Below are 23,952 nucleotides of genomic sequence, written 5' to 3'. Positions count from 1 at the left end.
TTTTGACTTGTTTTACCATACTCTGAGAAATCCATGTTAACCCATCATGCTTCCCAATCAGATTTAAATCCAAGGTAGTCAATGTGACTCTCAGCTGTCTAATGGTAAACAATCGTCATTCTTATTTAAGAAACCAGTTTGAGTGGTATCTTTCAGTGCTGTGATAGTAAAGAGGCATATTCACTGGGTGATAACTACAGCACAAGTAAGCCAGTTAGCACAATTTTGCCACTATGTTGTCTAACCCTGATCTGCGCAGTCACAGGCAAGATCCAAGGGAAAAAAGTTGTTCTGGGAGTTTACGTAAGCTGACTAAGAGGCTAGATTCCTGTAAGGAAAGCAGCTGATGCATACCAACAAACTGGCTTGCAAAATATTGTCAGTTTTTTTCTCTGTAATAGAGTTATACTAGCCATAACTGCTGAAATTTAATCTAATTCTTCATGGAAACAGAGATTGATACAGAGACCAACTGAAAGCATCATTGGTTCTAAAAAATACGCTTCAGTTTATACTGACAAAGAAGAATTTTTAAACAAGAACTATCACAATCATAAATCCCTAGTAGCTAGGTATATTTCTTTTCACCCAGACACTTCAATGTCTAGGACAATGGAACAGTTCGCTGTTCCTCAATTGCTTTCCAATGTTTTCTTCTTTGATCTGAACCGAGAGAGTGCAAGACTTAGACAATCTGATGAACTTACTTTATTCATAACCCAGTCAGCATCTTCAATGGCTCTCTTAATAATCTGCTGGATTCTCTCAGGATTGTCTTCATCTGCATGAACTTTGAAACTCTGCAACATTCAGAGTGTTACACTGACTAGCCAACTTAATGCAACAGTTGTCAAAATAAGGATCACTTCTAAATCTCAGAGAAAAACTATTGATCTGAAAAGGTAAAAATATGCATTGTAGCACCTGGCTGGGCTATTTCCATAACAGGTCTTATCAAATTTAATTGCATATTAAGTATTTTTCTCCTTTCATGTATCATCAGCAAAAAACACCAGAGAACTTCAATTCAGGACAGTTGAAATTGTCTGGTACGTTAAAACTAGAAAGGCACAGGGACAACAGATATGATCAAAGGCATGAAATTGCTTCCATACGAACAATTAGACAAGGTTTACCCAGCTGGGGGCAGGATATATACATTAAAAAGTGACCAACAAGGAACCAGTAGGTCACCCTAAAAGATGTATTTAGGTGAGTAAGGAATGATTGTTCACTCTCTTGACTAATGCAAGAATTAGACATGAAAGCCAAGGAAAATAGAAGGTTTCAGATTCAAAGCAAACTAAAAGAAGTGTTCCTTCTCATACTCCCAGTATAATCATTCAAATCCACAAAGGTTACAAGCTTGCAGAAGAATAATTTTTGAAGTGCCAGGAGTTATTAAAAGTTGGTCCATACTGTAGGAGAAGAAAAACATAACCAAAAACCCCACAACATTGAATTCCACCAACAAAAAAAGAAATCTGTTTCTCACCTGCCTGACAGCATGTCTGTAATGTTGACGAATATTCTCTTCAGGAAGTTGCTTACAGCATCGAAGCAGGTAACGATATAACTGCAAAGAATTCTGAACTAATTCAGCATTCGGTAGAGGGGCCATTATCAAGCTTCTTAGCTGTTGAAAATAACACACACAAGTCAAAATAACTAATTTTATTAAAAACACAGAATTAAAAGTTTAAAGTAATTTTACAGCAACAAAAGCAGGGCCAGCAAATTAAAGTTTAGCAGTGTAACTTGAAGAAAACACAATAAGAAATTAATCAGAACTTGTTATTTATGGACAGATGGGGGCTAGTTATCATTGATCGATGTATTAAAATACCTAAGTGTGCAGTTCATGCAAGAAGATCACTTTATGATGGTAATATTAAGGTGTATTGCAATATTAAGTTTTTTCTAGTTTATAGAAAGACCCACAGCATTAGCTGCTATCAGTACACAAAGCAATATCATAGCCCTGGGGGAGTTTACTTGATAAGCCACAATTCTAAGATTCATTCAAGCTTCCAGTGCTTTCCTCGAGCATCCATAAGAGTCCATCCACATGGTGACATTGTAGAACAAGGACACTCATAATCGCTGTAAGTGGTGGTGGAATTTAACAGTATTTCCTTGTATTGCCAGTCTCTCAAAAATATCTTGTGACCTTGCCTATGAATGTCAGGTTTTAACTGGAAGTAACTTGTATAAATACAGGACCCAGGCAAAAATATTGACAGGTTTGCGATTTTCCATTTTTTTTCTTTTGGTAACAGCAACAGGAAAAGAACAAATCTAACAAGTTTCACCTCCATAACTACACTTACATATTGTAACAATAAGTCCATCCAAGCTATATAAAGTGCTAATCGAATACTGTAAATGACTTGTCATTTAACAGATGGTTACCATCTGCAGAGAACTAAATTAACATTTGGAAAAATGCACTTTTACATCATTACTCTTAAGAATAAAGATAATAAGTAACTGAATAATGAAGTAGGTGTATGGCATTATTTTAGAACCTGTTATGATACTTACTCATCATTTGGAATATTTTTTTCATTTTTAAGTAATTTGAGTCCTTCGACCAAGTTTATTTCAGAATAGAACACCACAGATATCACATGCCTAGGCTGTATATTTGCATAGACTAGCTCTTCTTGCAATGGGGAAAATCTCAATTTGTACCTATAAAGTGCCCATCGTAATGGAATATGTACTGTTGTAATCTATATTTTCATTAAAACAAAATTCTATCTCAGTCTATAACTAAGTATATAAACAAGCATAATTCTATAGCACTAACAAGAGCTATGCCAATGTACAGTAGCAGAGGTGACTGAAAATCTTAAATATTTTAGTCACAAGAAGTACGATTCCTCTACGTGAAGAAAATTGAAGAACTCTGACAAAAATGCAGAGTGTGTCTTATTCTTGAGGGATGGACCTTGACAACATTGCTTTACTCATGGCATAAAACCACAGTATAAAGTCTTATCTGAGCACCTCACGGTATTAGGTTTTTTTTCCTGTTCATTACTGAAAGATTGGTTGAAATCTATGCTATATTGATTTTTTCCATCTATCTTTTGTCAAAAGTAACATCTTGTAAAATGAGAGGGAGCTGTTCCTGTGGCAGAGCTTCTTGTCTACAGGAAATGTGTGAGAGCACCTTGCAATATTAGTGTTATTATCTGTATTGGAATTGTGCCCATACTCTTCAGTCAAGGATTGAGGCTCTATCGTGGTAAGTACTATATATACATACATATCTAATGAAAAAGTTTCTGCTGCAAAGAATTTACAAGGCAGACTAATGACAAGTCATGAGATGAGGCAGAACAAGGCAGATGAGCCAAACAGGTGGGATGGGAATGGGGAGGAGGTGACAGTAATATGAGCCTGTTTTTGTGTAGACTAATAGAGCACACAATATAGCTCACCACCTGCTTAGCTGATATCAACGGGCAAGTTTTATAACACTATTTTTTTAAGGACCTGCAGAAACATAGTGAGTCATGGCTGACGGGTGTTATGGAAGCCCCTAAGAAAGGCTCTGATGACACTTCAGAAAAAGCTTTTCTAGCCTCCAAGGGAAAAAAATGACTGTCTTAAGGAAGCACTTAACAGGGTTACTATCTCATGAGCTGATGATGTAAATTATTAAAAAATATATACAATATACTAGTAGGCATAAACCTTTGAGGAACACGTCATAATCCCTTTCCTGCTTATTTGCACTGACATCTTTCCTTACATCTGAAATGGGTTCTGTGTAGCCCATTTGTGACTTTACTCAAAATCACTTTAGCAACACTTTCAACAAGCAAAGCCCTTTCCCCAAAGTATTAGAGTATATAGATTTACGAGAAACAGTACTCCAAAACTAATGCTGATCACAGTAACTAACTCCCTAGTGAAAAATACCCATAAAAGTTACAAAAATCCCAATTTGACATTCATTACCAATATGTCACATTTTTGGTGATTGCAATGAGCTGAAGGATCTGTGTATGGTGCTGTTTACCCCGATTCTGTTATTAACATTATAAAAAAACCTAACCAACCAAAAAAAGGCTGCTGGACCTCAAGCTCTGTAAACACCACTCATGGCTGTGATGACTTTCCTTGGAGCCAATACAACACAGCTTGGCAGCTACCTGCACAAGATTCAGCTCGGTCACTTCTTTAATTAATTGTAGGTTAATGACTACCTACTCAGGGGATCTTGTAAAGAAAAGTAGACAAAGACCATTCCCAAGATGGATAAATGGGTGATGGCAGTGTCAAATGTATCAACTGCAAATCCTGTTTTGTATTGCGCTGCAGTGCCCCATTCAGTGCAAGAAGGACTAACACACATCAAATACAGAAGGTGGATCAAATTTAACATTTAAGATAATAACTGATTTGGTTATTAAAGTCTGGAATAAAGATCTTGGGAACTGAAATGGTATAATGGTTAGGAAAGATTCCTAACCTATTTCCATTAGGAAAGATTCATGGACAAAATGCAAAAAGTGGCATTTCTGATTTTTAGTTACAGGTGACTCAGAAGTAGACATTGACTGGAGTAAGTTTTCAAACATACCCTTCTCTCAACACAGTTGAGTGCAAAATCATGATGTCTTGTGGGCAAGAAAATCTTAATTAGTTGGCTCCTGGATTCTGTCATCATAACCTTTACCCTCTGCCTGTTATGCACTCCTCCCACAATCTACATGCCCCCAGGAAGGTAAATCTGCCCTGGCGTGACAGGTCAGTGAAGTGCCAGTAAAGCTCACTCACCCCTGAAGAGTCCCATCTTCCTCTAGTATCTAAAACTGAACAGTGGTTTTCCACACTGAGCTTCATGGGGTGTTGGGGTGTGTCTGCTTTTGAATACTTGATATGTTCTATCAGTAAAGTACAAGAGATGAGATAAGACTTCACAATAATCCCTCTGAGAATTATTCACAGCCAAAATATGGTTTCCATTAGCTTTCATGAACAATTAGAAAACCATTCTTCCATCACAAGAACAATAAGTTGACTCTATATTGCTGTTGCAATGTTTTCATTCAGCTTGTTTGATTCCAGTTATGTTTTTTTGTATTTGTTTAATAAAAGCCATTGAGCCTCACACACTACAGGAATTGGATACGGTCCAAACTAAACATATGTAGGGCAGAAAGATGTTACAAAAATTCAGAAATATAGACCAAGAGCTGACTTCAAAATGGCTTCAGCCTGACTAGACCATTTGCTAGCTCACTTTCCAAGCATACAAGATGTACTCATTATGGCTTTACCTAAAAAGTTCAGTTTAAAATACAGATCAGAATACCTCCAGGCTTCAAAGTTAATCTCTTATTTTCTTCCAAAATATGATTTTCTCTTCGCAATGAAACCTATGCTAGGCATCAGCTCCATGCATTTTTTTGGTTTGGATTCATTTCACTTTGGCATTTGAGTACAGGATATGATTATACTCTCAATAGTCAGTAAGGAGATCCCTCCATTCCTTTCCAACCAGTAGAAAGATAAGCAACTCCAAAATGTGATTCAAATAGACTGAATTACTCCCTGCCCTTCTCTCCACTGAAGACAGAAGGCGTAGCAAAACAAAAATTATAATATAGATCCTGCAGTTACAAGCCTAAATTAGGTAGGATGATTCCAAGTCTGTGTCCTATGTTGAAAATAGAAATATAATCATAGAATGGTTTGGGTTGAATGGGACCTTTAAAGATCATCTAAGTCCAACTCCCTTCCATGGGCAGGGACATCTTTCAATAGATCAGGTTGCTCAAAGCCCCATCTGACGTGATGGGGCTCTGAATACTTCCAATGATGAGGCAATAATATGTTACGTAATACCAAATAACATCAAATATACTAAAAGTTTGTTTCAGAGTGGCTCTCAGTTTTGGTTCGGCATAGCAGGCACCTCATGGTATAAAATCTGACATTCCAAGTGTTGTGAAGGCCTCAGCAGGTATCTCAAGCAGGTATATGTACATGCTGTTATTTTTCTAACTGCCCCATGGGGTTCAATCCAAGGGCTTGTCCTCCAGCAGACAGCTGAGGGTGTGTTTCCAGCACACACCTTTCACTCCTCCCTTGAGATCCTTCCTTGGCTTCTCCTAAAGCTGTTTTCTTAGGAGCCCTTCTAACACAAATGGACTTTCAAAATAGATTCTGGTGCCCTCCTTCAGTTCCATCCTAGCACTCAGTTCAGTGATATCTCTGTATACCCCTACTATGTACCAGTGAGAACGCAAATGAAACTTTGAAAATCATCTTAGTTTGTCATGTAAATGCTTTTGCTTTCCTGCTTAGGATATTTAGTTTCACCTGGCTCTTTGTCCCCTACTATTTAAACTGAACCTTCAGCATTCAGTTGGTATTATGTTTTTAATTAAAAGTATTTTGGGGTTGCCAATTTACACCACACATTGTAAGAAACACGCACTATACAAACATCATGCTAAATCCCCTCCTTCAATTTTCCCCAGCATTTAGTATTGCAGGTGAAAAAACTGAGAATGCCGTATGTAGACTGAGTAATATTCCTGACACATCCTGATAGTTCAAGGGATTCTGTCACAATATTCAATTTATAGAAGGACACATTGATGTTTGCCTTTCAGAGGAACTGGGATGTAACAATTTTTGATCAATATGTAGATTTCCTTTTCTTTCATAACAAGAAATTAAAGAATACAGTAACAAACATGTTGCCTTTCTTTGTTAGCCTTGAATTTTTTTACCATATGAAATTACATAGGTGAAGCAAGACTTTTTCAATAAAGTTTGGATGTTCTGTGTATCTAAGTCCATATTTCTGTTTTACCAATACATTTGAACAGGAACTGCCTGAACAGATACAGCTATAAAAATAAGGAAAATTAAAACAAGAAAGCAGCTACAAGGCATGCCAGAGATCAGAAAAATCTGCCATGTTAATGACCCAGTGACTGTCAAGGTGCTTAATCAGGCTTTGAATGGCTGATAGATAAATCAAGTCACTTTCCTAAAGAATAAAGTGCCTTCTAGAGTCTGCTACAAAGAAATTACTGAGGATTACTAGAGGTGTTGCACCCACAGACATCTATCTAGCCTTCTTATGTAGTTCTGAATCTTCTATTCCTGTACCCTGAGTGTCTCCCAGTGTCTGACAGACACAAGAACACCGCTCAGACTGTAGACTGCTCTCACCAATTGGAAACAAGGCACAGAAATTAACTGACTGGACCAGCTTCACATGGGATATCTTTGGCTCCAACCAATGTTTTCCTTTTCTCCTTCCTTCAGTGGCAGTTGTACATATTCTCCAGCTCTGAAATTCAAGCTTTGATACAACTAGTTTTTTGTTTTGTCCTGGATCTATACCCAACTCTCTAAACTCCGTGCAAACTTGAACTGGGCATAGGATTCAACTTGTTACTTATACCCATAGGTTCTGTGTATGTTTTTTCATCATTCAGTACAGAAATCTAGACTAGCCAGTTGGATTCAAGTTAGTCTGAACCTAAATTTAATTTTACACACAGGGGTTTTTTGGGGCTAGAACCTTAGTAAGAATTGGTATAATTCCACTGACCCTAAGAACCTGATCCTGTATTTCACATATTCCCACTAAATACAGTGAAACATCCCAATTCAATACAGATCCCAAAATATACTTTGGGACTAGAGCCAATTTGTTGAGTTGTTTCTAGGCTTTGATGTGTAAACTCATCGTATGTCATTGTGATCTAATTAAACTTAAGTGGTGCAATAGATTTCCTGTCACAAAGGCAAAGATCCCTCATGTGTTGGGAATGTACGGAACAGCTGGCTTCAGCACAAAGAAACTAAGCTACAGGAAAACGCAAGAAACCAGAGTCACGTAAACATGGAAGGATTAAACTGATCAATGGAATTGAAAATTTTGTTTCACTAGAGATAACTAGGAATTTTCCACTGCAGTAATTTTTCATAGGAAAATGATGAGCTGTTGAATCCAAGTTGTGACATGCATTTACACTGATGAATCTAAGACAAAAATCCTTCACCTTCCCACAAATACTGGATTTTCTAAGAGATTTGAAGATTGATGTTTTCACCAGGTCTAATTATCAAACACATACTGTACAAGACTCCCATACTGAAATAAAAAAAATATCCTGAGTTCTGCCATAGATTCATAGCTGCAAAAATGCTACACATTTTGACATGGCTAAGTTTCACAGGGAAGGTTATCACCAAAGATCTGAGCATGTAACTTCAGTGTATGCAATATCATTTCCAGTGAAAACTTGATGGCTATTTTGGTAAAATGGCTGTTTAATCAGAAATAATCTCATGACTTGACCCACTACAAGTTCTAAGATACTGGGGCACTGTACAAGTACAACTCAACAGTGAATAGGTCCTGGAAACAGGTAAAGCTAAACTCTGCACTTGTATAGAGCATGACACTGGAGAATTGGCATAGTTACTACTGATAGTTTTCCCCTTGCACAAAAAGGACAATGAAACATAGTAGGAATCTACACTATTGCCTTTTGTTCTACAAACATCCCACAAATGTTACCAGTTTAATCTGCCAAGAAAAAACCCTCGACCTCACAAAATCTGGCTATAATCCTGACTAATAATGTAAATCTCCTTCTGATAACTTAAATATCATGCATAGCACAAACCCCCAACTATCTCAACCAAGAACTGTTGAGTCAGAAATAAAATAATCCGCTAATTGTGCTTTTCTGGAATGGATGACTGTATAATGTCCTAATCAGAAGGCTGAAATCACATTTGCATTTAGATAAAGCCCTGTTTAAAAAGAGACAAGTATAAAAGGAGACACTGAGACTATTGTGGCATTTCTCTGCATTGCCTAATCATTTACATTCCTAATAATGATATTCAGATAGTGAAGCAAAGGCTGACCAAAGCCAATTAATCTTGCACTCTGCATTAGCAGGCTTGCCAATTGACCCAGTGTATAGCTGAACCCTTGATGATACTGATATGACATGGTGCCACTACTCAGATTTTTTTCCTTCTGCTATTGTGACTGTTTTTTAAGCAAATCCCTATGGTTCAACAGTTAGAATCTCACTCCCTCCAGACTAGTTAAACAGCCAAAGCTGGGCTTCAGAGACTGGAAGTGCAAATTAAAGGACTGCAAGAGTTACCTGAGCTGTTGCTGTTTACAGGTTGGCTTCCCCTTCCCCTCTTCTCCCCCAATACACAGGCTGCAGATGTGTTTTCTTATTGCTTCAAAGTATTACATCTTAAGAAGTCAAAGTCAGGAATTTATAATTCCCTATCCTCGTCAAACCTCATGATCTGTAAGGTATTGATTTTACAGTGTCCAAGTAGCACAATAGTATTATGTCCATTTTTAACAGTCAGAAACCAGGACACGTCTGGATTCCACTCAGTTTGGCCACTTAACTAATGTAAAGCTAGCCTTGAACAGCACCTTGTCACTCACTGCCACAGGGCATCAAAGCTCCTAAGGTGTTGAATACCAACCACTACACAGTATTCAGCAGGATGGAGCTGGGTTCCCACAGACTGCCTCAGCATTCTGACCACCAAACTGTCATAAATTTATCTTCACAATCAGGTTCTCTGCAGGGGAATGCATTGCCATTGACTATTGCCATCCCACACAAAGCCAAGCATGCAAAACAGCTGGAGGGAAAAGAAACTAGAAATGGAGAGAGAATCATTTGATTTTTTTTTTTTTTTTTACTGTTGGCTCTGTGTTACTGAAGATGCACCTCTGGGATGCAAAAGCTGGTACCAGAATTTGCAGCTGGCTCTCGGCTCTTGCTCCAGATTGTCTATGTGAGTTGACCACACTGCATGTTCAAGAATAAGTTCCTCAATCAAAAAAAGACAGAACAAAACCCATACTATCTCCCTGGGTGTTAGTAGGTTGTGTTTGGACTCAAAAAAAATTGCTGAGAAGTACAGAATGAATTTTGCAAATTAAGATTAAGCAAGCAAACACTGTAAAAAATTAAATCTAAGAAAAGCAAGTGCAAAGCATCTGTTGAGTAGCATTAGTTTAGTTTTAATTAGGAAGACGCTTCAGAATATTCCCAGTGGTATAAGAACTCAAAATAGCAGAGAAATGGACTGGTTGGTGTTTTTGTTTTGGTTTGTTGTTTTTTGTTTTTTTGTTTTTTGTTTTTTTTTTAAATGTATGTGTGATTTCAGGTAACTTGGGAATTTGGTGTTGAACTTGGAACATCTTATACAGTTATCTTACCGAAGGTGCCAAAATTATTTGTCCTTCTTGAAAATGTAAATCCAAGTGTCCAAAAACAAACTCTGCAAGAGAAAGAGAAATCACTAGTGAAATTACTATTAAAAATTTATAGCCAAGTTCTGTAATCTGACTCATCATGTCTTCACTGGACCTGCTTTTATTAGCATGAATACAGATTCCAAAAGTGGTATTTGTGCAAAGGGAGATGGTAATGTTTTCTGCACAGCAAAGTAATAATCAAACTGCCAAAATAAGAATTAAATTGGAAGCCTCTTGAAACCTCTTTAACCACAAAACATCTTGGTCTATGTTTTGACATCAGTCCAGGAAGACACACAAATGGACTGCTACTACTCAGAAGGATTCTTACTCTTTTGTCTTAGTGTTTGGCTACATCAGTCCTCCTTTCCAGGTTTCACAGGTTCCCAGCTGGTAAACACAGGAAAGGCCTATGACTCTGGGCTCTAACTTCTTAAATACACTTACAACTTACTGCAGCAGAGCAGCAGACCTTATCGGTTTCGGCGAACTAACTGCCTTCTCTGGTTATCACACCACAATGCATTTTCTTTATTCCCTAGTAGGTCACAGGGGTGACTAGTGCACTGTGATGGAGGGCAGCTCTGTGGCCCTGCTGCCCCAGGCAAACCAGCAAATGTCTGTCCCTACCAAGTCACATTCACTCAGAGCCAGTGAATATTTTGTGGCCATGGGCAATGGCCTGCCCTGTAGATACACCCTGTTCATTTATGGGTGAGCATGTACAATGCTGAAGTCACTTTCTAACAAACACATCTCTCCAGCATGCTGGGCTTTTATTAAGATCTGTTAGTTTGATGTGATCACTTCTGACGAGCTGTGGTCTGTCATTGTTGTGGATTTTGTCCTTTCTAAATATGATCTGTAAAGCCCTACTGCATGAATGCTGATAGCCAGTCTTGTTCTGTTCACTTTATTTCTGTTCTTCTCTGCTTTATGCTTTGCTTGATGTATGAGCGCAGCAGTATCAAATGACAGTGCAACAGCAGCACATTTTAGGGACACAGTCCCGCAGCATAAAGTTAGCTTTACACAGTATTAGTAGAGCATACAGGAGATTAAGAACTGGCTAAACAACAGATCTCAGACCTGTTTGTTGACAAGGAATCACCATCGCTTGGACATCCTTCAGGCAGTTCTACTGCAACAGTATTAGGCCTAATGCTATTCAACACTAGCAGCAGTTGCCTTGCTGCAAATATAATATTATAATTGGAAAGCCTTGAGGATGACAAAGATTGCTAGAGCTGTACATAATGACAACATGGCAATCAGAATGTGGTACATTTCTGGATAAGCGGGGTCCAAAGTTGTGCTTTAATACACCTGAATATTACACAAACAACTGGGAGAGCAGGTTGTACCTACACAATAGGGAGCCACTCCCAGGAGGGAAGAGTTCTGAAAACAGAACTAGTCATACTGAACATCAGCTCCCAGTCAGCTGCTGGCAAAAAACCTGCTACAGTGATCCCTAAATGTATAAACAAAGAAACTATGAATAAAAGAAAAAACCTTCACCTCTGAAAGTGGAATAGAGCTCCATTTTATTTTGTACATCCACATTTCTTAAAGTGAAAAAAAAAATATATATGGGCTGCCACTGTCATGGCAATTCACCCAGCCCTCGACCTGCTACTGACAGCCCATTGTCAAGGACAAAAAGGAAGGTGCTTCACACAGACAAACTGTCCTGGCAGCCAGCACCTAGGGCCTGCAAGGCACAGGCCTGCTAGTCTGAGTAAAAGCTTAAATATACTGTATGGTAAAGGAAAACTGAATATAGGTATAATCAACAGGATTATAAAAAGCACAAAAGCTCTGGGTTTGGCCTTAAAAAGACATCAAATTCCTGTCATGATGAAGACCACTTACACAGATTAACCAAAGCCACAGGGCAAATGTTTTATCTCACACTCTCATTTGGTATCACAAAGCAGAGACATGCAATACATCAAACACAGCAAATAAAGCATCGAGACTTGTGCAATCTAACACCAGTGAGGGACGATGCTGCCCACACTGAGGCCAGATTACCCTGTTCTGGATAATTAATAAGCATGCTCAGACTAATTAGAGTAATATTCCTTGGAGCATGCTCACTAAATGTCAAGTTCAGGCAGCAATAAGGGATAGCACCTGGTTTAGGTGCAATTCAAACTTCTCTACTCATTCTTTTCTCCTGGCTTAAAGAAAATCCTGAAAGGCAGAGTCTCAAAAGAACTTTATCTTCCCAGCTGTAAACTTCTCAGTTCAACTGCTGTCAACATGAATTTTGTTCTCAGTGGTCAAATCTAAGTATTTACCTTTGAGATCCTACCTGATATGAACCAAGTTGTATCTTGGTGCCATCAGCTTTAAAACAAAACTGCCTGTTCATTCCTTCCTTTCTTGTAAGTATTGTATTTTGAAATGTTCCAGTGCTTAGTTCCAGTTTAGCAGTGATGGTTCTCCCTACTACTTTATGATAGTTAGCATAACAACTTTCTGGCTGGGTTTATATCACCTTCTGTGCTTTTTGAATCTTCAAATTTTTGAAAAACTTTTAATTGTGCACAATAGAAGCTACCACAAATTTTGTTAAAGGATGGATACCCAGTTAGCAGCATAAGGTATGAAAGTTCTTTTGAAGGGCACAAACATGCTGGTTTTGATTAATGAAAATATTAATTCTATGAAGTATGGGTCAGATAAGCATGGTAAGAAGTACCTTACAGCAGGTCCTCAAGAATCAGTAAGTTTTACATAAGGTTATGTTATGGCTCCTAACTCTATTCAGTAAGGACTGAAACTGGTTAAAGTTTATTTTACCTTTATGCTTTAAGATAGCTCATTTTGCTCATGCAATCCAACTTTATCTTTTTTTTTTAAAAGGCAAGACAGTAAAAGCACGTAATCCAAAGAAGCAGCTATCACTTAGTGCAGAAATGGCTCTACTTAGGAAAGTAAAAGGATGAAAGTTCAACAGAAGGGCAAAGTCATGAGAAGGTAGAGTCAGGATTTTAAAAAAACAAAAGGAGTCGCTGTGACCCACACTATTGACTAAATATTAAAAAAAGGTTTTTATTAAACCAAGAATGGCTAATATATATAGCTCTTAAAACTCCTTTAGTGCAAACCTCATATCCAGTCTACAAGGGAATCAAACCTGCAGTATAACAGGGCTTTCTAGTATGACCTCTCATTTTACTGATCTGCCACAGTACATCCTTTCCAGTCCTAACTATACACACCTAATCCCTAGTGATGATGGTGCCTGTACAATGCCCTGGTATCTACAGTGTGCCCTGTAATCGTCCTTCCCAGTTTACATTATCCTTTACAGCAGCATCAAGAACAACTTGCTGTCTCATTATTTCTAATCCACACCTGCTGAATTTCAGCATCTTCCAATCCTTTGCCCTCAATCCAAGTAATAATCTGAGCCAAAACCTTCCCTCACATAAAGCCTGTCTGTGGTGGAATTATACCATGGATGAATTTGGCCCACCATATCTTGAGCAGAATACATGCCTGTTGATGGGAGAAACATTTATAAGCAGCAGTATTACAGAACATTTAAGTCTCTTGAGTCTTTAGCCTCTTAAGGGGGATTTTAACTTGTACAGTTCACTAATCAGGGATTGTTACCATACCAACAGCTAATCATGTAGGCAGATGCCCACCATATCTTCAGAACATTTCTGAGGTCTTAAAGCCATATATCAAGTTTTCCCAAAAACTTTAGTGTCACTCTCCAGGGCCTATCCTAGCTCAAAGAGAACCCGTCTCCTAAGAAAAAACAAGGAAAAAGTCTGGCTAGCAACAAGCTAATTGCAAAGAAAGGGTTCCCAACAAGCTAATTGCAAAGAAAGGGTTCCCAGTCCAGCAACTGGTTTTTGAGAAAGGACCCTTACCCTTGAAGAACCTCTGTTGGCTGCAGTGGGATGCCACAAGAGAGAGCTCCTCACACAGCCAGCTGCGGTATGAGACTTGCACATTCACACTTTGGATGGCAAAAGAGCTATATACCCCCCCCTTCCTTCAGGGACCATTCTCTTCTACATATAAGATATTGTTATTTTAGAAAGTTATAAGATATTCTTTTGAGATGAAAAGAGAAATGTTGAAGGAACTCCATCATCCAGGAAGCCAGTACCTGGTTCCAGAAAGGGCTACTTCAGAATTGATTCCAGTGCCTCATGATCTGACCCAATTAAAAGAGGGAAGTAATTAAAACCTACAGCTGACAGTGATGGCAGATGCTAGCTAGTGTAATGTATTTAAATTGCAGGCCTACACATTGCTTGAGCACAGGACTAGATGTAGATGTGTTGCTGCCTACATTAGCTCAGTCCTTGTTTCTCTCCTGTTGAATATAGGCTTCCCAAAGGAAAACAGAAGCTGCATGCTGGATGAGGACAGTTTTGTATGTTTTAAATACGCTTTGAAGTCTACCAATAGATCAGACTTCTAACAATATCAACAGGCTAGCACAGCTCCGCTGACTTTAACAAGGCTGCAGTCATTTACAGTACAGGATCTGACCTCCCAGGAGCATAATTGTCCCCATGGTGCCAGGAAGGCACCTGTGCATGCCAGCACCCTGGTGTGGAAGGAGACTTTTTGCCATCTATTTTCATGGCAAAGTCATGGCCGTGATTTAGATGAGACAAGAAAGCGTATGTTGAGTACTTCCATTTTAGTAGTACAACTTCCCTCCTCCTCCCCTATCATCACCTAGATTTAAATTATCATGTAAAGTAATAAGATGAAAAACAAATGTTTTCAAAAAATTCTTACAAATTTGAGAACTGCAGAGGCATCTACAATTTAAAGCCACTGTTACTTCAAACAGATAACCATCTCATGATCAGTAAGTAACACTGTATTATAGTGTTATACATTATTAGCAGTATTGTATTACACCTTTTTAAAACAAAAGGTAATCTTTTTTCTTTCCAACCTGATACCAACCAAACCTAGGATCAGAATGCCAGCAGCAGACTCACAGATTTCTGGGACAAAGTGGAAGTAAGCAGTTTTCAACCAAGACAGAGGTTTATCCATCTTTTAAAGTCTGTCCCAGAAAATTCATCCATTGTTAAGTAATCCTTACCATATACAGAACTCTCAGAACTCAAATCAAGCATAAATGCAAGCCAAATATCTGTAGCCCTACTTTCCCCGAAAAGAAACAAAGCAAGCAATTAAATAATATTCTTAATCTTCCACATAACATATCAATAGCAGAACCAAAAATAGATCCTGGATAACCTATTGGCCAGGTAAGAAAAATCTTACAACTGGGACATGATTTTTTCAAGTTTTCACTTCCCCCTGCCTTTTGGATATTTTCATCAATGAGCTGGAACAATATACAAGAAAAACACTCTATAGAACTCTGCAGGACATTTGTTTTCAGATGTACAGAGCTTACTTTTAATTGATCACACACAATGCACCAACTATATTGAATAACTAATTTATAGCTCTGGCTGAGATGAAGTTAAGGGAAAAAAATTATGTTTTATTGTCTATTGAGTTGAGTTCAAGCCAGAACTCTTGATCTAAGTGTCCAGCTCAGAGCTCTTGCTAGAATAGATTAAACACAACATGTTGCACTTTGCGGAAGGCAGGAGTTGGATCTCAATTTTGGCCCTTGGCGCTGAAGGTAAAAGCTTGTTTTTACCCTCAAAGGCAGAGTTCTTAGCACCCCAGTGCAGAGATCCATTGCAATACATCAAGACACCAGTGATTCAAATATCCCATTACGCTATGCCTAAACCATGGATGCACAAGCAGAAAGAGACAATGCCAGACTCTTAGATCTCTAAGAGGGAAAATATCTGAGAAAAGAAACTCCAGAAAATTAAGCAGCTTGTGCAAAGTCACACAATGAGTCAATAGCAGAGCTGGGAATAGAAACCATATCTTCTGATTCTCAAACTACCACCTTATATGGAATCATGCTATTGATTATGTCTTACACAGTGATTCACAATAGCATCCCTAATTCAAACAGCTATCCTCTGAACCTTTGGAACCCATGTCTTAATTCTCTCTGATGTATGTCAGCTAAACCAGGTTCAATATCCTCTATATATCTGAATTTTTATTAATGATTATTCTATTTTCTGGTTTTGACTGAATAGCTCTGGGGTGATTAAAATATTTCCTTTTTTCTAAAGTACTTGGATGTTGATACAGAATGCCACAGTATTGTCTTCCCTTTGCAGCAGACGGCACATTTATCAACACCCATCTGAGGGAATGAACGTGGCAGGACAGTTCTTCTGACTGGCAAAAAGCACTTGACAGAAATGGAGCTGCCTTAGGTTTCATCTGTGATTCAGATTTGTTTACATTTTGTGAAACCTCAGGAAAAAGGGGATAAAAGCTTTGGTTCAATTGAAGTCATGTTGTTAACCTCCAGTGCTAATAATTAACTCAATTATGCTGAATTAATTTGATGTAATTATTAGTGACGGCACAAAGACAGTGGCCCAGAGAAAGTTTGAGAGACAGGAGAAACAGAAGTCTTAACAATACAAAACACCCCATAAATAGCATCTTTTTTTGCCAGAATGAGTCAAAGACACAAAATGAGTTCATTACAGTCATCTGGCTTCACTCAACTCTCCAAATTACCCCAATACCCAGACAAATAGCTGTGAAATCCAGCAAGTGAACTAGAATTAAAACATGCCCTGACGAATTTGACACAGCACTCAACACAAGTGTCTTTCCCCATCCTATTATCTAAACAATACAGATTTAATAATATATTTAAGAGAGCCACAATGCTTTTCCTTTAACTGAAGACATTAATTAAGAACATTTTCTTGTTGTAGTGTTGTCAGTTGGGTGGTTTTTTTGATGAACAATCTGGAGAATGCTTATGGAGTCTTTTCATTTGATCTGCAGTTTTTATCTAGTATTTTCAGACTTATTCAGTTCAAAACAAACAAATCCCAAAAACAAACATCTTTCTCCTTCCCCATTTAATATTTCTGTGATTTGCTTTGAAAAAGTACAATAGAAATGTATTCTTTGCCATGAAAATACACATATTTTACTGAGGCATTTAATTTTCTCATGTACTAAAAAAGTAATTGGAGGAAAAAAATCACATGTGATTGTCTTAAGCCTTGGGAAGCAGATTAAACTGAAAATGAAAAAGAAGAAATTCTATGCAAATTTATGCTTTGAGTATCACCAGACTCTCTACAGGACTCTGGCCTCCTCCCTGCACTCCTTGAGGAAGCACACCTAGACTCTGGTACACTCCCAGTTAGGGTCTAGTTAGATGCCACAGACAAGGGATGCATTTACCAAATAAAAATCCCAAAAGACAAAATATGAAATGCCACAGCCAAGTCAATGACACAAGCCTCTCGTTACTCAGGCTAGCTGTCAGTAGTACACCTCATTCCCATTTGTGGGCCTGTGCACCTGGAGTGCAGGGACTCCCAACACACTGCAGTTCTGTGTATGAAGCCTGAGGTAAATATTTCATTGCCTTGTTTCCATCAGGCTTCACTGTATATGTATTTAGCACCATGGGTTGTTATTTTCCTAGCATAAAGAATTTAAACAGTTAAGAGTTTAAGATTAGAGCATCGCTATTTTTGATATTTTACAGTCCTGGAGGACCAGCAATATGTAACCATGAAGAGTTGTGTGCCTTTGCCTGTCTAGCTTCAGTCTGAAATACTACTTGACTTATATTTGTCATAATGCTGTAAATACACAAGCTTCTAAACTTCCACTGCATTTTTATTATCCTTGGTGACAAGAATAAAAATATTACCTCTAACATCATCAGTTACTTCTGAGGAGAGAATCCAAGTGCTTAGCAGTAAGAAATGAATAGTATTTCTCTAATTTGATAAGTAGGTGCTGCTAGCACGCCTACAGATCATATCCGCATTGAGTTCTGACAACTCTCAAACACAGCTGATCTTTCAGAACTCAGTTTAATTGTTATCAGGCTCTGATCAGACTAATTTCAAAGCAAGTTGTATTCCATGCATAATTTATGCATTTGATTTCAATAGATTATTTTCTGCCCAGTTCTGAGAGGGCAAAAAGTGTTTTCCATGGGGAAGCTGCTAACATTTTCTGAAGAACCAAACTGACTTTCTTCAATAACAATTTTAAAAAATATTATTTGGCAAGAGACACCACATTTTAAAGCAAGTTTAGTGTAATGGATTGTTTGAAGTGTCCTATATTTATTTGGACAGCTACTGCAGATTTTCTCTATGCCTATTTACCACAATCTATTTAGTTTTAGTTTAGTGAGCTGAGAGTTATTGCTAGAAGAAATAAACTGAAATAGTGTATGTTGCCATAAATGAATTTATGTCCAGCTTAAGAATCTAGAATACTGGTATTGTATCTGTATTGGAACTTAATTTGGAAGAATTCCTTTTTCTACCAGTTTCTCCAGGCAAATGCCACTGAAGGCAACATTAAAATCACTAGTCCAAATTCTGTAGCTGGTGTAAATCAGCACATTTCTACTAAACCACAAAAAAACCCTTTGTTTGCTGGTAGCCTGAACACCCAGGCTTGAGTTTTAACTTTGGAGAAACTCTGCTACAATCATACATAGGAGTAACAGCCAGTTGCCTTGAACAACTCTGCTATAGATGACACCACTCCTGCAATGCAAGAGCATTTTAAGGGTCAATTAATGTTTGAAGCTATTTTGCATATATACTGTATATTAGCACTCTGAAGGCCTACAAGGCTACTAGAATTTAATACGCTATACAAAGCACCTGAAAAATAATTATTTCTTCCATATATTTCCACTGTGGTTTGAGTAAATTTTGCCAGATGTGATTCATAAATATTGTATGTCTCCTCCCATTTTTTTCTCCTTTAACTTCTTCCTGCTTCATTAGATACATTCTTCCTTTAACTTTACTACTATTTGTTTGGTTACCCCACTGGAAAAAAAAGACAACCCCAAAATCTCATCTAGTAAGGTACAACCCTACAAAATGCATGCAAAAATAACAGAACAAACCACTTGATTTCCACTTACAGACCTACCACCAAAATCACTTAGAATTCTACAGGCTGACCCAGGAGCCAGAAGAAATACTTCCAACATTAGCAAATTCAACCACCATGTACATAGGCAGCACAAGAAAACTGAATAAAGCTGGGCCATTTTGCACCATACTTGGCTTGGGAATTGGATAATGTTTTAAGAAAAAAAATCTAATGAACAATCCCTACATCAAGGCAGCATATAGTAACAGGTAAGAATGAGAATAAAGCTATGTGGGATTTAGGACAATTCCTGCAAATGACTGTGGTAAGCTGAGACATTCGAGTTAGCAAAGACCAGTCATTAAAGGTTTGGTTTTGTTTTTTTTTAAAAATCAAAATAAGTCAAGTTGGGAAGCAATCAATGAGTTTGGCTTTGATACCTGAAGGGGAGATAATCAAAGGAAAGGGCAGGTGGCATGGAGGGAAGCATGGCTAGTAACTTTTTTAGCCAGCACAGAAGGAACAAGGAGATGTATGTGGTCTAACATTCTGAAACCACTTCACACCAATCTGACAATGCAAAGGGTGTTTGTGTAAATGAGATCATCAGCTTTTCCCTGACACCAGCCCACGCCTCCACCTAGAACTCCCTCTTCTCACACCCCAGCCCTCCTTTTCATTTCTGTCGTCACAGACTTGATTTTCCCTTTCATGGATTTTTTGCTTGAAAAAGCATCACTGCTTCAATTGTCTATTTTCAGCCTATATTTAAGAAAACCCTTTGGTTCCATTTGTAGCCACATCCTGTCTCAGCCTCCCCCTCTTTTTGTTCCTAAATATAAGGCTGATGCAATTTGATGTGACATGACAAAATAGCACATTTGCATCGGCAGAAACTTTCTCTCAACAGCAGTAATTAAAGGGAGCAGATGAGACATTGCTGAAATTGGTGTTTATTTAGCCTGGAAATAAAAGGCTTAAAGAGAACTTGAGAGGGATGTTCGAGTGTGTCATGAACATGAAATTCATCGATGAGTACCCTCTTTTACATGCTTCCTTACTGCAAAATCAAATGGTTGTTCAAACAGTGTAATCGATTTAAAGAGATTAAAAAACCCCCTGAGATTTATGTAGACCATATTCCAAACTAGTGAAAGTCATTTAATGTGTTTCTTTGGATTAAAAATAGTACCAAGACACTTGTGGTTATATATAAGACAAGGTCATTGAATCGCTAACTTCAGAGCACAGGCTCTCCATAATTGAGTATAAGAGAACTGAGATCTCATTGACTACAGTGAAAATTATGTGCTTAAATATCTTAATTTTTGATCTGAGATGCACCTGCAGCAGATAGGTACTCACCTTCACCTACAACATAGATTTTCGTTAATTGTCCAAGACAGGAATTCAGAAATGGCAGCCCAGGGCTCTGAATGCTATGACTTCAACAGGATTCATACAGCAGATTAAACATACATATCTACAAAACTTAGGAAACAGTTTACTGTCATTGGTTGCTGAATGGATACACTCCAAATACTTGATGGGATCAGATCCCGTCAGCTTCCTGCACTGTATTCTGTTACAGATGACAGTAATAGAAGGCAGTGGTGGGAGGGAGAACAACATTTGGAAGTTGAGGGGGGTTTTTTGATTTTTAGAAAGTAAGTTTAGCTTACTTAATCCATGTGAAGAATTCACTGAAAGGTCTGATGGATGTTCCATAGGCCACAGGATTTAACAGACATAATATGCTTTCAGATGAAACTTCCTGCTCTGAAGAGAATCTTCCTTCTCTTCTTCACATGAGGCTATTCTTTTAAATCCATCTGTGATCAGCACTACCACTCTGCTTAAAACTGGCAGACCACATTTTGAGCAGGCTTATTTCCATCCTAACACAGATGGTATCAAGAATAGGGCAGGCCAGAAAAAAATCAGTTTGCATATTATGCTTCAGTTTTTATGGGTCAGATTACCATTCAATGCCATCAAAATGGCAACCCATATGTGATGTGTCTGCCATTGGAACTGAAGTGATACACCATCATAATCCTAACATGCTTGGTTAGAAAAAGTTTCATTAACCATTAATCAATCTCTGATATTTAAGAGTAAAAAGATATTTTCCTTTCCAACATTTTGACTTTGACAAATCAAGAAAATAGCTTTGGTGAACCAAAAAGTAAGAGACATTATCACATCTTCATCCCTGAACAACTGTATTGGCAAGGCTCTCTTGGCAGAAGGTAGGTTAGCATCTATGCCAAATATTCACCTAATACATGAGCCAGGTGCAGATGTTGTCTATGTAATTTGGTCTAACTTCTTTGTTGTACAAGCCAGAAAATTGTTCCCACAGCTTTGGGGGAAAAAATGGGGGTATGAAAAGCTCCTTGCATGTTTTTCATTGGTGCAAGAATACCAAGTGTTTTAAAGACACTTGTAGAAATAAGAGATGTGTCATTAGAAACATGCATAAGTATTAATTATAGAATCAGCAGAGAGTTGTGTCCTAAGGAAACTAAAGGGATGCTGAAACAAGGTCAAAAACATGGCATTGTGTTTCCAGCCTCCTACCCATATTCTGCCTCCCTGCAGCAGCCTTCCAGATACAATTGCTGGATTCCATGTCCTGTGGGGGTATTATCCCAGATGCTCCAGAAGCCATGCTTCTACATTTACAGGGTTTGAAGCAGGCAAGTCTGCTCCTGTGCGAAGTCTATGAAACAGTAAAGATGTATTTTAAGTCTTCTGCTGTGTTATCATGGCACCTGAAATTCAAACAACTCTTATGCTAAATAACTGTTATGCTAAATAACAGGGCCACTGCCCTGCGTCATTACCAATGGGACAATTTTTCATTCACAAGTTTTATCACCTCTCCAACTTCTCCACATGATGTTCTGGTTAACATACTATACTGATACTTCAGGTGTTTATTCTCAACCAAATACAATACACACAGCAACAACAGTTTCCCTCCACCATGCTGAGATTACTAATCTAGTTGTCCTGACAGAAGTATAAAAACACTGTTTCCTCTGGCATCTTTATTGGCAATTTGCAATTAAGGTTCTGCTACTGCATTTATCAGCATGGCTGGAATGGGAATGGGCTGTTCCCGAATACAAAATGCTGTTTAGAGATATCTCCTGCAAACATGTACAGTCATATAACAAATCTGCAGCAACTTCATGTCTACCTTTTGTTTGGCATTTTCAACCTTTCCCCCCCCATGTGAGGCAAATAGGCTCCTAACGATTTCCATAAAACAACAACAAAAAGTCACTTACAGCATTCAGAGCAAAGGAACTTTAATTATCTTCACAGATTAGGTCTGTTGAAGTCAAACAGTAAGCAAGAGAGACCTGTGGAAAAGAATCAATTTTCATTATCTGTTCTTCCTCAACTCGTTACTTAAAGTACCATCAATAAAGAAGTGCAGAGAAGCTCATCTATAGCACCATTTATCAGTATGTAAGCTTTCACTTTTGTCTAACTAGTTAGATTAAACATGAATTCATGGCTTTGATATGAATAGGTTATTGCTTTCAGTAATGTACTCAGAAAACACTTTGATATACACTAAAAAATGTAAGTAGAAAGAAAGTCCAAAGCACTCAGTGGAACTGAGCCTTCAATATTTCCTGTTAAGAGCTTCTGAAGGTAAGAAAGCATTTAACTACTTTAAAGAGCCATAGTTTCGAGTATTCAGAACTCTGTATAGTGACATAATAATTTCAGAGATTTACATATTTATCAGAGAGCAGAACATTGCTTTGGAAAAAAGCACTTAACATTACAACAGCCTGGTGGCTCCTCAGTAAAATTTAAGAAGTATTAGGCCTGGATGGTTATTTGGCTTTCCATTCCTACTGTCAGTGGTGCAATCTCATCTGAAAATGCTCAAGCACACTTCTGCATGAAGAAGCAAAGGGAATCACTTCTTGAACACCACCCTACTTGCAGTACTGATCTTTACTTTCAAAGATCATCTCTGAGAAGGCTGCAGAAAACTAGGAATTACTTCCCTGAGAGTTATTATTGTAACTGAAAACAATGCACAACCAAAGTAGAATGTTTTTACAGCTCTAGCAGACAAACATCTGAGAAGAATCTTCCCTTTTACAGTATTCTCTTTAAACCATTTTAACCACGTCACACACTGCTTCAGAGGTGCACCTTGGTGTAGTTTCTGGATGACTCTCATTTGGCCCTTAACAGGAAAATTCAGGCTTCTGTTTTCCACCTGTCTAATCTTTTGGTGATCTGCATGAGCTTACACCTCTTCCATTGTGTTTTGCCCTGACAAAAAATCGCTTTTGACCTATGGGACAACTGACTCAATAGAAGAAACCCCTACTTTATCGAATACTGGATGGTGAGTAAAGGAAATCAACTAATTCTTTAAAAAGTCAACACTAATTCCTTTATTTAGAACTTGATCATACATTTCTTGAAGTCAAGAGAACGGATTGCTCTGACTATCCAAATATATCTGGATCAGGTCTTATTTCAGATTATCTGGTACTGCAGAAACTTTCAAAAATCACTTGAAACAGAAGCCCTGGAAGATAGCAATGACAGAAGAATCTGAAAGGATCCATCATGCCTCCCTTTGAAAGACGCAAGTCTTTGAAAAATCTAAGGCAAAATTCTGA

The 23,952-nt window shown here is 38.0% G+C and overlaps 1 protein-coding gene across 23 annotated transcripts in view; it reads right to left on the bottom strand.

The window, feature by feature from the left end:
• The window catches only part of LYRM9 (LYR motif containing 9), a 41,070-nt gene that overhangs the window by 826 nt on the left and 16,292 nt on the right, over window positions 1-23,952 (bottom strand). For 10 of the 23 annotated variants that reach the window (XM_075771758.1, XM_075771759.1, XM_075771745.1 and 7 more), the window contains 4 exons: window positions 22,585-22,659; window positions 10,259-10,320; window positions 1,496-1,636; window positions 708-800 (listed from right to left, as the gene is read on the bottom strand). In XM_075771758.1, coding sequence (XP_075627873.1) covers window positions 708-800; window positions 1,496-1,621 — 219 coding nt within the window. In that variant the 5' untranslated portion in view covers window positions 1,622-1,636; window positions 10,259-10,320; window positions 22,585-22,659. Of the gene's footprint in view, window positions 1-707; window positions 801-1,495; window positions 1,637-10,258; window positions 10,321-20,650; window positions 20,769-22,584; window positions 22,660-23,952 lie in introns of all 23 variants that reach the window. The other 13 variants (XM_075771761.1, XM_075771763.1, XM_075771747.1 and 10 more) reach the window with 3 other exon arrangements.

This window comes from Balearica regulorum, chromosome 19, assembly GCF_011004875.1.
Source record: "Balearica regulorum gibbericeps isolate bBalReg1 chromosome 19, bBalReg1.pri, whole genome shotgun sequence".
Lineage (NCBI taxonomy): Eukaryota > Metazoa > Chordata > Aves > Gruiformes > Gruidae > Balearica > Balearica regulorum.
Note: the sequence above shows the minus strand (reverse complement) of the source record. Positions and strands in the feature narration are given on the sequence as shown.